General features: G+C 44.7%; 1 protein-coding gene across 2 annotated transcripts in view; it reads right to left on the reverse strand.

The window, feature by feature from the left end:
• Positions 1 to 1,414: 1,414 nt before the first annotated feature.
• LOC143956691 (uncharacterized) overlaps positions 1,415 to 12,201 on the reverse strand; it is a 138,056-nt gene continuing 127,269 nt past the window's right edge. For both annotated transcript variants that reach the window (XM_077466889.1, XM_077466888.1), the window contains one exon: positions 1,415 to 3,533. In XM_077466889.1, the coding sequence (XP_077323015.1) occupies positions 3,300 to 3,533 (234 nt within the window). In that variant the 3' untranslated portion in view covers positions 1,415 to 3,299. The remainder of the gene's footprint in view (positions 3,534 to 12,201) is intronic.

The following is a 12,201-nucleotide window of genomic DNA, read 5'->3' on the forward strand; positions in this document are numbered from 1 at the left end:
GCAGAGGTGAAACAGGATGCTCTCCCCCTCCAGTCTGATCACACGATGCTGCTACAGACAGACATGGTGTCGGATCATATTACAGACAGGTCACAGGCAGATAAATAAATAGTACCTGTGGATTCTCCATCCACTGAGCTGCGGGGTCAGGGTCACATATGATTTCCCACTGGCACAGAATCCGGAAGTGACACTGCTGCCCGGGGAAAGCATCGCCCATTTCTTATGGCGGTGCCAATAGAAAACCCCACAGCAAGGGGAATGCCTGCAAGATGGGGGTGTTGTGGCGGAGTGCTTTGTGCCAAAATGGCTCACAAAAGCAGGCAAATTAAGTGTCTTACATGCAATCACGTGATTGCATAGACGTCATGCTACCCATAGTGCACTATGTCCAGCTCCCGTACACAGTGCACTTGTGCACTTAAAGGACTTTTTTTTTTAAAGGACCTTTTTAAAAAAAAAATTTAATGGTGACTAGCCTTGAGGGGGCCGTGCCCATGCGCCCCCTATGAATAGGCCACCACTGGTAGCTCATCATTTTTATAGTAAACGTTGCTTTCCCACATTTCATTTGATTCATAAAGTTTTGACTACTGTCCAATAATATACCTCTCATGAGGGATATACTCAATATATGCAAATATGGAATAACCTGCGATTATTACTATTATTATTACTTTGGAAAAAGGGCCGACATTGTGCTTCTTCATCAGCTTTTTGATAATGAGGTTCTACAACCATTTAAAGTGGTTGTACACCCTGTACAACCACTTTTGCCTACAGGTAATTATACTATATTAAGGCTTACCTATAGGTTCTGGAAATATCTCCTAAACCTGCACGGTTTAGGAGATATTTACAATAAAGCCGTGCGCCGATGTCTACAGCGCATGCGCACTTTAGAAAGGGCAGATCGTGACATTTCTAAAGGGGGTCATGCTGTGACTGATGGCTCCCACGCACATGCGCATGCGCAGGAGTGATGTCACGTGACTTCGGCCAGTCCAAGAACAAGAGTTTGCGGCGGAAGGAAGAGGGGTGAAGATGCACATTCGCTGCTAGTGGGGACAGCGGTGACATTGCAGGCTTCGCTTTCAGGTAAGTGACACATAATGGGCTACTATGCGATGCATAGTAGCCCATTATGCTTTACCTGTGCAGGGAAATAAAGAGGAAGTAAAAACCATCAGGGTTTACTTCCTCTTTAATAAACTGGCAGAGAAATGCCAGCTGTCTAACAAATAGTTTTGTTCAGTACTTGCAGCTGCGGCATGTTCTGTAGAGTCAGGTAGCGACTTTTCTAGTAAAATATAATCCTTTCTTAAGTTTAACTATGGTAGTAACTATAAGATGCTCTAAACATGGACTTATCAGGGATATATAGTATCTCACAAAAGTGAGTACACCCCTCACATTTTTGTAAATATTTTATTATATCTTTTCATGTGACAACACTGAAGAATTTACACTTTGCTACAATGTAAAGTAGTGAGTGTATAGCTTGTATAATGCGCTGTACACACGGTTGGACTTTCCAACGACAAAACTTGTCTTGCATACACATGGTCGCATGAAGTTGTCGGAAAATCCGATCGTTCTGAACACGGTGACTTAGAACATGTACGACGGGATTATAAACGGGCCAGTAGCCAATAGCTTTCATCTCATAATTCATTCTGAGCATGCGTGGCACTTTGTCCATCGGAATTGTCTACACACAATCGGAATTTAAACGATCAAATTTTGTTGTCGGAAAATTTTAGATCCAGCTCTCAAACTTTGTGTGTCGGAAATTCCGACGGAAAAAGTCCGATGGAGCCCACACACGATCGGATTTTCCGACAACGCGATCTAATTGCACATTTTCTATCGGAAAGTTTGACCGTGTGTAAATTTGCTGTCCCCTCAAAATAACTCAACACACAGCCATTAATGTCTAAACCGCTGGCAACAAAAGTGAGTACACACCTAAGTGAAAATGTCCAAATTAGGCCCAAAGTGTCAATATTTTGTGTGGCCCCCATTATTTTCCAGCACTGCTTTAACCCTCTTGGGCATGGAGTTCCCCAGAGTTTCACAGGTTGCCCCTTATTTGAGGATGCCCAACAATAGGGTTTAGGTCTGGAGACATGCTTGGCCAGTCCATCACCTTTACCCTCAGCTTTTTAGCAAGGCAGTGGTCATCTTAGAGGTGTGTTTGGGGTCGTTATTATGTTGAAATACTGCCCTGCGGCCCAGTCTCTGAAGGGAGGAGATCATGCTCTGCTTCAGTATATCACAGTACATGTTGGCATTCATGGTTCCTTTAATGAACTGTAGCTCCCCAGTGCTGACAGCACTCATGCATCCCCAGACCATGACACTCCCACCATCATGCTTGACTGTAGACACACTTGTCTACCTGACCTTGGCTAGGTTATAAGAGATCCTCATATTTTCCAATTGTTATTAAGTGATTAAACAGTACTGACTGAGATATTCAAGGCTTTGGATATCTTTTTATATCCTTTTCCATCTTTGTAAAGTTTCATTACCTTGTTAAGTGGGTCTTTTGACTGTTCTTTTCTACCTCCTCATGGCTCAGTGTCTAGCCTGCTTAGTCAATCCATGTGAGAGCAACAAACTCATTGACTATTTATACACAGATATTAATTGTGATTTAAAAAGCCACAAATGTGGGGAATTAACCTTTAATTGCCATGCTAGCCCGTGTGTGCCACCTTCTGTGTCTGTACCAAGGCCAAACATTCCAAATATTCCAGAGTATGTCAACTTTTGATCAGGGCCATTTGGGTGATTTCTGTTACCATTACTATTTAAAAAGAACCCAAAAAACCTATGTGATAATGAATGGCTTCATGTGATTGCTGTCCTTAAATAAAAGACAGTTTTTTGGCATGATTCAGTCATATTTTCAATGTTAATGGCAAAATTTGCCATCATGCTGTAGTTGGTAAATTGAATACATTTGTTTGTTTTATATTGCTACCAACTTTATACATGAAGAATGTAATTGTTGTTAATCTACAGGTATTTTAAAAGGTCTTAAATAACAGTGAAAGTATAATCTGGAAGTCAATTTTTTTTTTCCTTATGTCTAGTGGGAATGTGTTGTATTTTTTAGTCTTGTTGCAAACCGAAAACCAATTTCAATAAAAAATATTTGAAAAAAAAAAAAGAAAAAAAAAAGTTGAAAAGAATACTATAACATTTATCATGACTACTCTGTAATGCTCATCTTTCTGGTACATTCAAAAGTTGGGTAAAGAAATGTTTCCCTTTCCTGCAGTTTTCATGAATCAGCCAGTGTGATGAGACAAGTCTGTCTTGTAAATCACTGGTATCAAGTCAATTTTCTTTTCAGTTGTGTATAATGAAATAAGTGAGGACTGAGGTAGAACTGTTGGAGTTTGATCGATTTCAGAGTACAAATGACTTTCCTCTAGGTCTTCTCTGTCCCCTGGTATGAAGGGGGCATCTGGAAGTGCTTGAGCATCCTGTAGTTCAGTGGTATTATCTATATGCTCAGAAACCTAAAATAAAAAACAAATGAATTATATTTTTGATCTTTGGTTGAAAAGTTCATTCAATGGGTTCAGTAAATCTACATAGGGAAGGCTTATTAACCACTTTCAGACCGGACCAATTTGCTGGTCAAAGACCAGACCACTTTTTGCGATTCGGCACTGCGTCGCTTTAACTGACAATTGCGCGGTCGTGCGACGTGGCTCCCAAACAAAATTGACGTCCTTTTTTTCCCACAAATAGAGCTTTCTTTTGGTGGTATTTGATCACCCCTGCGTTTTTTATTTTTTGCGCTATAAACAAAAAAACGCATTATTTTTAACTTTTTGTTATAATAAATATCCCCCAAAAATATATAAAAAAAAAATTTTTTCCCTCAATTTAGGCCGATACGTATTCTTCTACATATTTTTGGTAAAAAAAATCGCAATAAGCGATTATTGATTGGTTTGCGCAAAAGTTATAGCGTTTACAAAATAGGGATAGTTTTATAGCATTTTTATTATTTATTATTATTTTTTTTACTAGTAATGGCGGCGATCTGCGATTTTTATTGTGACTGCGACATTGTCGGGGACCCATCGGACATTTTTGACACATTTTTGGGACCATTGTCATTTATACAATAATCACTGCTATATAAATGCAGTGATTCCTGTGTAAATGACACTGGCAGTGAAAGGGTTAACCAGTGGGTGGCAGTGTAGGGGTTAAGTGTTCCTAGGGGTGTGTTACTAACTGTGGGGGGGTTGGGCTTTCATTTAGTGTACACTGATCTCTGCTCCAATCACATGGAGCAGAGATCAGCGTCACTAGTTGCTAGGCAGAATGGAAAAATGTTGTTTATACAGCATTTCCTCCATTCGGCCGCTCCGTGAGACGATCGCGGGGATGCCCGCGGCGATCGAGTCCGCGGGTCCCGCGACCGGACTCACGGGGGTCCCGACCAGCGCGGGAGCGCGCCGCCGGCGGCGCGCTCCCGATGGCACGGCGGCAACGAATATTGGACGTACATGTACGCCAATATGCCTGCCCGTGCCATTCTGTCGACGTACATCGTCGTGCGCTGGTCGGGAAGTGGTTAAACAAATTGCAATACTTTCAGTTTTTACTTTCTGTTTAAAACCCCAGTATGATCCACTTGTGAGATACAGTACGTCTTCAGTACATCCCTCCTCTACTAGATGCAAGACTAGCAAATGTGTTGAAGTCTCAATCACAGAGCAAGGAAAAGGCTGAAGAGTCATATGTACAAAGCCCAGACCAGGACATTACACTACTGGACTACTACGCTAGGAGTATCTAAAAAAACACATTGTGGGAAATGTGTGTAACAATACTGCTGAAAGTATGCATTGTCTAGAAAACTACTAAAATCATACCAACCAACTTTCTGAAATGTGAAAGAGGGACACCTTTTAGTTCAAAGTATTTAACTAAAACGCATTCTTTCCACATGTCATGGAAAGTATACCTACTAAGTTTATGAAGCATCCATTAACACACAGTGAGGGAGATTTACTAAAACTGGTGCGTCAGAATACGGTGCAGCTGCGCATGGTAGCCAATCAACTTCTAACTTTATTTTGTTCAATTAAGCTTTGACAATAAGCCTTCGTTCACACTGAGCATGACTTTGAAGTTCATCTGAACTCATACGATTTCAAAGCTGCATTTCAGTCCGACTTCGGGGGTGACTTGAAAGACATCTGTGTAGGTTTTTGTACAGATGCCTATTGAAATTGCCCCAGAAGTCACCAAAAGTAGTGAAGGAACTACTTTTGGAAATCGTTGTGGTGCCACGAAGTCGGCGTTGCACCAATTGGGACGCTCCTATTTCCAGCAATAGGCTCAGATTTTACATGCAATTTGACCTGTCAAATCGCATGCCAAAACACGCTGATGTGAACAGGGGCTTAAAGCTGGAAGCTGGTTTCTGTGCAGAGCTGCACCAGATTTTGCACTTTCCCGTTTTAGTAATTAACCCCCAATATGTAGGCAAAAGACTCATCTCTGCCACCACAGTGCTAGTTTTGGCACCAAATTTTGATTTAGTTATAGTCTTTTGACTAAAATGCCATTTTAGTTTTAGTCCCATTTTAGTCATTTGCAATTGTTTTTGCTTTAGTCGTATTTTAGTTGAATAAAATCTCCAGTACATTTTATTCAAATAAAAAAATTTTAGTCAACTAAAATCAAATGTGTTTAGTTAAATTTTAATGCATTAATTAAAGTGGATGTAAACCCGATTCAGGAAATTTGAGCGGGGCACATACCTCTGCAATGTTTTCTTATCTCTCTTCAAAGCACTAAGTCCCGTGGCTTTCTCCTGCTCCGTTTTCTGTTATCAGCATGATAACCTTTGACAAGATCTCCGTCACAGGAGATAAAACCAGATGAAATTTGTGTCGGCGAGGTTGCTATAAATAGATTAGCAGACATCTAAACTATTCACAGAACAGCTCTGAGTGTCTCTACCTATTTATCTTGGCTGTGTGCCCAGACTTCACACTCAGTGCTAAACAGGAAGAGAAAATCTTACACAATCTGAACTAAACAGTATATAAAGCTGAAGACAGCAGATATACATGCAAAACTTATGTAGGGATATTTGTTTCATCTCTGTGTATCAGCTGAGGCTGTTCACTTCACTGGGTATATGCGAGAGTTTACATCCACTTTTTAAGCATTTCTATAGAATTTTCAAACTCATACTCCTGGTGTAAAAAAATCTAATATCATGTTATTATGGTATTAAGGTTTGAACAAACTCACAGGTATAGATTTATTCACTCTGGATGGTCTGAGGAGGCCTGTAATACTGCACAGTGCTCTGGATGGTAGTCTGTCTGAGGAGGCCTGTAATGCTGCATAATGCTCTGAACGTTGTTCTGAGGAGGCCTGTAATCTGCACAGTGCTCTGGACGGTGGTCTGAGGAAGCCTGTTATACTGCACAGTGTTCTTGGTGGTCTGAGGGGAGTCCTTTAATGCTCATTGTTCTGGACAGCGGTCTGAGGAGGCTTGCAATGCTCAAAGTGCTCTGGACGGTGGTCTGAGGAAGCCTGTAATGCTGCTCAGTGCTCTGGATGGTGGTCTGAGGAGGACTGTAATGCACACAGTGTTCTGGATGGTGGTCTGAGGAGGACTGTAATACACACAGTGCTCTGGACATGGACAGTCTGAAGAGGAGGTCTGTAATGCATTGCACACAGTGCTCTTGTTGGTGGTCTAAGGAGGCCTGTAACTCTGCACAGTGCTCTGGGACGGTAGTCTGAGAGGCCTGTAATTCTGCACAGTGCTCTTGATGGTGGTCTGAGGGGAGGCCTTTAATGCTCATTGTTCTGGACAGTGGTCTGAGGAGGCTTGCAATGCACACAATGCTCTGGATGGTGGTCTGAGAGGCCTGTAATGCTGCATAGTGCTCTGGATGGTGGTTTGAGGGGAGGCCTGTAATGCTGCACAGTGCTCTGGATGGTGGTCTGAGGGGAAGCCTGTAATGCACAGTGCTCTGGATGCCGATGGTCAGAGGAGGCCTGTAATGCACATAGTGCTCTGGGCAGTGGGCTGAGGGGAGGCCTGTAATGCACACACTCGCAATACTCTGCTCTGGCTGGTCATGAGTTTGGACTTTTGTCAGGAGGCCTACAATGCACAGTGCTGCTATGGATGGTCGTCTGAGGAGGTCTGTAATGCTGCACAGTGCTACCTGCTAAGTAGAAAGCAGGCTACAGGCTTTCTTGCTTACTGGGAGCAGAAGCACTCAGAGGCTCTATACAGGGGAGCTCCGCGGAAACCGAAACTTTAGCCGAAAGGGTAAACATCCCCCCTCACATTTTTGTTTTGTTTTTGTTCGTTAACAAAAACTGAATTTTTTTGTCATAGTTTTCATCAGTGGACGAAAATGGAATGTACTTTTCTTTTAGTTTTCTTCACTGTAAAATAGCCATTGATGAAAATTTTGATGAAAATCTTTTCATTGACGAAATGAACACTGTCTGCCACTGTCCAGGGTACACAGACCACCAAGACCTAATATGCATAAAATGATTGGCTAAACCTGTGCATTTTTTATCTCTTTTTTTTCCTTTATACTGGCTTATCAAAATAACACATGCATTAATGTAGAGGTTGAATAAAAAGTTTAGTAGTTTGATGTAGCATAATTCTTTGCTAATAAAAATAGTACTTTTTTTATAGCGATGCACACTTCAGACCAAAAAGATGGACAGCTGTGGCTGCACCAGGGTCAGAGAGATTTGGTCTTAAAGATGGGCAGTTCCACCAAATGAGGGACATCTGGGTGCTATGGTAAAGATATAAGAGATAAACAAACTGAAGTTTTCATCACCACAAGTTTTTCTGCATTCTAAATACTTTTGATGGCTAATTAGTACTCTTTTATCAGACCGGTCTTTAGAACTAAAAAGAAAAAAACACCAAGGAGCAAAGAAGGAATTGGTCACAAAAGATGGACAGTGAACAGCTATTTGAACTTTTTTCATGAATCAGTACAATATGCTTAAGCACCAAATCATGACTGGTTGCGCTTTTCAGTGAAGAACTACCAACACAGAAATTGATGTTCTGCCTTAAAGCAGAGTTCTAGTCCCCCAAGTCAAACTTTTTTTTAATACACCGCGGTAATTTGTTCCACTTTATCTGCAACATTTAGCTAGTATTTATAGTGTATTCCTTTTAATTTATGTTTAAAAAAAATAAATACCTAAATCTCGGAAGTCGGCAGAGTCCAGGTCCACTGTGGGCATCTAAAGCCCTCTGCTATCCAATTCCGGGATTAGGTGCAGTTGGCTACCCAGCATGCACCTCCTAAACTCACACCTGCACAGTAAAGTCACTGAGCGGCTCTCTCTCTCTTCCCAACAGGTTGCCATAGCAATTGCAGCATTGGCGGAAGTACCTGCCACATTGCTATAGCAACCTGTCAATCTTGACATCCAGGTACTCCCATGTGCATCATTTCCGGTCTGGAAATAACATGAGATTTCATCACTAGACGATGCACAAGGACTCCTGGGATACGGGCGAATGAACCCTTTCTTCAGGTTTTCATCGATATATTCTTTTAGCTTCCCTTGCTCTACCTCTGTCAGGGGAATAATCCTCCAGGGAGCAGTTCAATGGGGCAGTCATAGGCTCGGTGGGGTGGAAGCACCTCTGCCTTTTGTTTATTGAACACGTCGGGGAACTCATGATAAGCTTCAGGAATGGCCTGACGTAATTCGACTTCCGAGTATAGACATAACGAGGTGGATGGTCTCAGAGGGTCGGGAGAACCACAGAACTTCTGGCAGTAAGGTGAAGAGAAAGTAATTTCCCCCGTGGCCCAGTTTATGGCAGGATTGTGGGCCTGCAGCCATGGCATACCAAGTATTACGGGAAAGAGTGGAGAGGAAATTATGTCCATATGAAGGAATTCTCGGTGAGAACCGGAGATAACAGCAGGTAGTGGGGCAGTCTCTTGAACTACAGGGCCAGATTTTATAGCAGACCCGTCGGCCAGATGAACAGAGAGTCCATGGGTCTTAGGCAGGAGGGGGATCTGGTGTTTGGCAGCAAAAGATGAATCTATAAAACAGCTGCATGCCCCGGAATCAATAATGGTGGGTGTCTGTAAAGTCTTTCCTGGGAGCTGAAAGGAGACCGAAAGGGCAAGGTGAGATGAAATCTTGGTTAGAGGATCTGTGTAACCAGAAGGCATAGATGGGCACTTATGGAGCTTTATAGGGCAGTTCCTGACATAATGTCCAGATTCCCCACAATAGAGACACAGATTATTATTCCGACATCGTTGACGTTCTTCAGGGGTAAGAGACGGCCGCAAGACCCCAAGTTGCATGGGCTCAGGTGCGTCAGAAGTGGATGCTGGTCAGGCAGCTGGTGCTGGGTGCAGATGGCTTGGAACTCTTGGAAGCATCCAGGTTGGACGAGAGAAACCCGTGGCCCTCTGTATAGCTAAGTCGATCAGCGCATTTAAAGTCTGTGGAACACCGACTCTAGCGAGTTTGTCTTTTAGGGAATCAGAGAGTCCCATGCGGAACTGATGGCGAAGGGCAGCGTCATTCCAGTTCGTAGCCGCACTCCATCGCCTGAACTCAGCCACATAGTCCTCTATCGCTCTTCGTCCCTGCTGGAGGGTCCGCAAGGCGGTTTCTGCAGTCGCTGAAAGTTGAGGGTCTTCGTACAATTAAGCCATTGCATCAAAGAAGGTGGTGATATTGGTTAAGGCTGCATCCTTCTGTTCTAAGAGGCGGCGAGCCCAAGTATGGGGGTCCCTGGTAAGTAAGGACACCACAAAGCCCACCTTGGTGGCTTCCAAAGAAAAGGTCCATGGTTGAAGGGCAAAATACAATTCGCAGGAGTTGCGGAAGGCCCTGAAGCTGCTGCGGTCCCCGGAGAATTGCTCAGGTGTAGGAACTCTAGGTTCCGGAGGGAGCATCACAACTGTAGGTGCCGGTCTTGCTTCAGCTGAAGGAGCTGATGGATGAGGGGCTCCCAGGGTACCGGAGGGGTTGGATAGGGCGAGTACCCATTCTTCCACCCGGGTGTAGCCTTGCTGGAGATTCTTAACTGCCTTGGTAAGTCCTGCCAGGTGTTGACACAGTTCTTTCATAGCCGAGGCTCCCCACTCGGGCTCAGAAATGGCTGTCTGCTACTGTCACGTACCTAGTGGTTTTGAGCCTGAATTGCAGAGGGAAGCCTCCCTTACGGCTCCCACTACCGGTTCCCTGGTAAGGTAACAGGGGATACAGGAGTAAGGAGGGGCACGGGTGCATGGCAGGATCAACAGACCGGAAGGGATGAACAGACTGGTTCAGCTCCGCAGACCGGGAACAGCTTGGCAGACAGGATCAACTTAACAAACTGGATCAGCTTAGCATATGGGATCAGCTCAGCAAACTGGATCAGCTTAGCAGATGGGATCAGCTCAGCAAACTGGATCACTTCAGCAGATGGAATCAGCTCAGCAAACTGGATCACCTTAGCAGATGGGATCAGCTCAGCAAACTGGATCAGCTTAGCAGATAGGTCCGTCAAACAGGCCGGGTCAGGTATCAGGCTGGAAGCGAGGTACAAGGGATCAGGCAGAAGAGTAGTCTCAGACAGGCCAATGGTCAGGTATCGGGCTGGCAGCAAGGTACAAGGGAGCAGGCAGGAGAGTAGTCACAGACAGGTCGGGGTCGGGTGCAGGCAGATAACAGGTAGGTCACAGACAAGCTGGGTCTAAATCACAGGTAAGTACTTTGGATCAGGTTCTCAGGCACACAACGCTGTAGAGCAGACAGCGGGGACCGTCTGTGGCAGACAGGCTTAAATAGCCTGTCTGGCGCCAACAGGGGTGTACGCACGCGCTCACACGCGCGCTCCTGCACATGGGCGCACGTGTGGTCACGCGCAGGCGCGAGCCAGAGGACCTGGGGCACAGATTTCTGGCAGGATCTCCATGACACACAGGCAGCTGCAGCAGTTAAAGTCAGTGTATTGTGCCACCTGCACAGTGTACACCTGTAACTACCCCAATTGCTGGTTTTCTTCAGATCCTATACCACAGGCAGGCAGCTGCAGTAATTACAGTCAGTGTACTGTGTCATCTGCACAGTGTGCACCTAAAGCTACCCCAATTGCTGTTGTTCTGTTCATCCTATACCGAAGGCAGCTCCAGTAATTACAGCCGGTGTACTGTGTCATCTGCACAGTGTGCACCTAAAGCTACCTTAATTGCTAGTGTTCTGCTGATCCTATACAGCAGGCAGCTCCAGTAATTACAGTTGGTGTATTCTTTCATCTGTACAGTATGCACCTAAAGTTACCCCAATTGCTGGTGTTCTGCTGATCCTATAACGCAGGCAGCTCCAGTAATTACAGTCGGTGTACTGTGTCATCTGCACAGTGTGCACCTAAAGCTACCCCAATTGCTGGTGTTCTTCAGATCCTATACCACAGGCAGGCATGATGAGGTCACTGACTCTACGTGGGTGCCTGATAGGAGAGAGGAGGAGGAGGAGGAGGCACATCTCCAATGAGACAGGATACCCTCCAGGGGCCAGCTTAAGGGCAGCACACTGACTGAATCACAGAGCTCCGCCTGTGCAGGGCGCTGCCTCTGCGCGTTATTCCAAAAGTTCTTTGGTGTGGGCCTTTTTTGAGACGAGTGCATCAGATTGCACCACTGCTATTTGCAACATATATCTCAAGTGTATCTCGTGTGGCCAAAACATCAGCCACTTGGGCACCACATGCTTGACCAGACATATGTTGACCTGCCATGCAGTTCGTTGGCAAGCGTACCTTAAAGACCCACACCAAAGAACAAAGCGGACTTCTCCTTGCTCCTCATCAGCTGGGATCTCCAACCCCACTATACCTTCAGTCCTTTCTGAAACCTGCACTGAGAGGAATGAAGGTGTAGAGTTAGGTGTGTCACAGCCAAGTACTTGTGGGCACTCTGCTAGCAGTACACCGCTGTCCAATTGTAGCAGGCAAATTTCCCTGCCCCATCTGCTGGACCGTCGAAAGAAGTTCACTCCCAGCCACCCACATGCCCAGCGGTTGAATGCTAGCTTGGCTAAATTGCTAGCACTTCAACTGCTGCCTTTTCAGTTGGTAGACTCGGCCCCCTTCCATGAATTTCCCCAGTGGCAGGTTCCCAAATGCCA

This window comes from Lithobates pipiens, unplaced genomic scaffold, assembly GCF_037356315.1.
Source record: "Lithobates pipiens isolate NorthernLeopardFrog02 unplaced genomic scaffold, aLitPip1_a1.2 Scaffold_4, whole genome shotgun sequence".
In the NCBI taxonomy this organism is placed as follows: domain Eukaryota; kingdom Metazoa; phylum Chordata; class Amphibia; order Anura; family Ranidae; genus Lithobates; species Lithobates pipiens.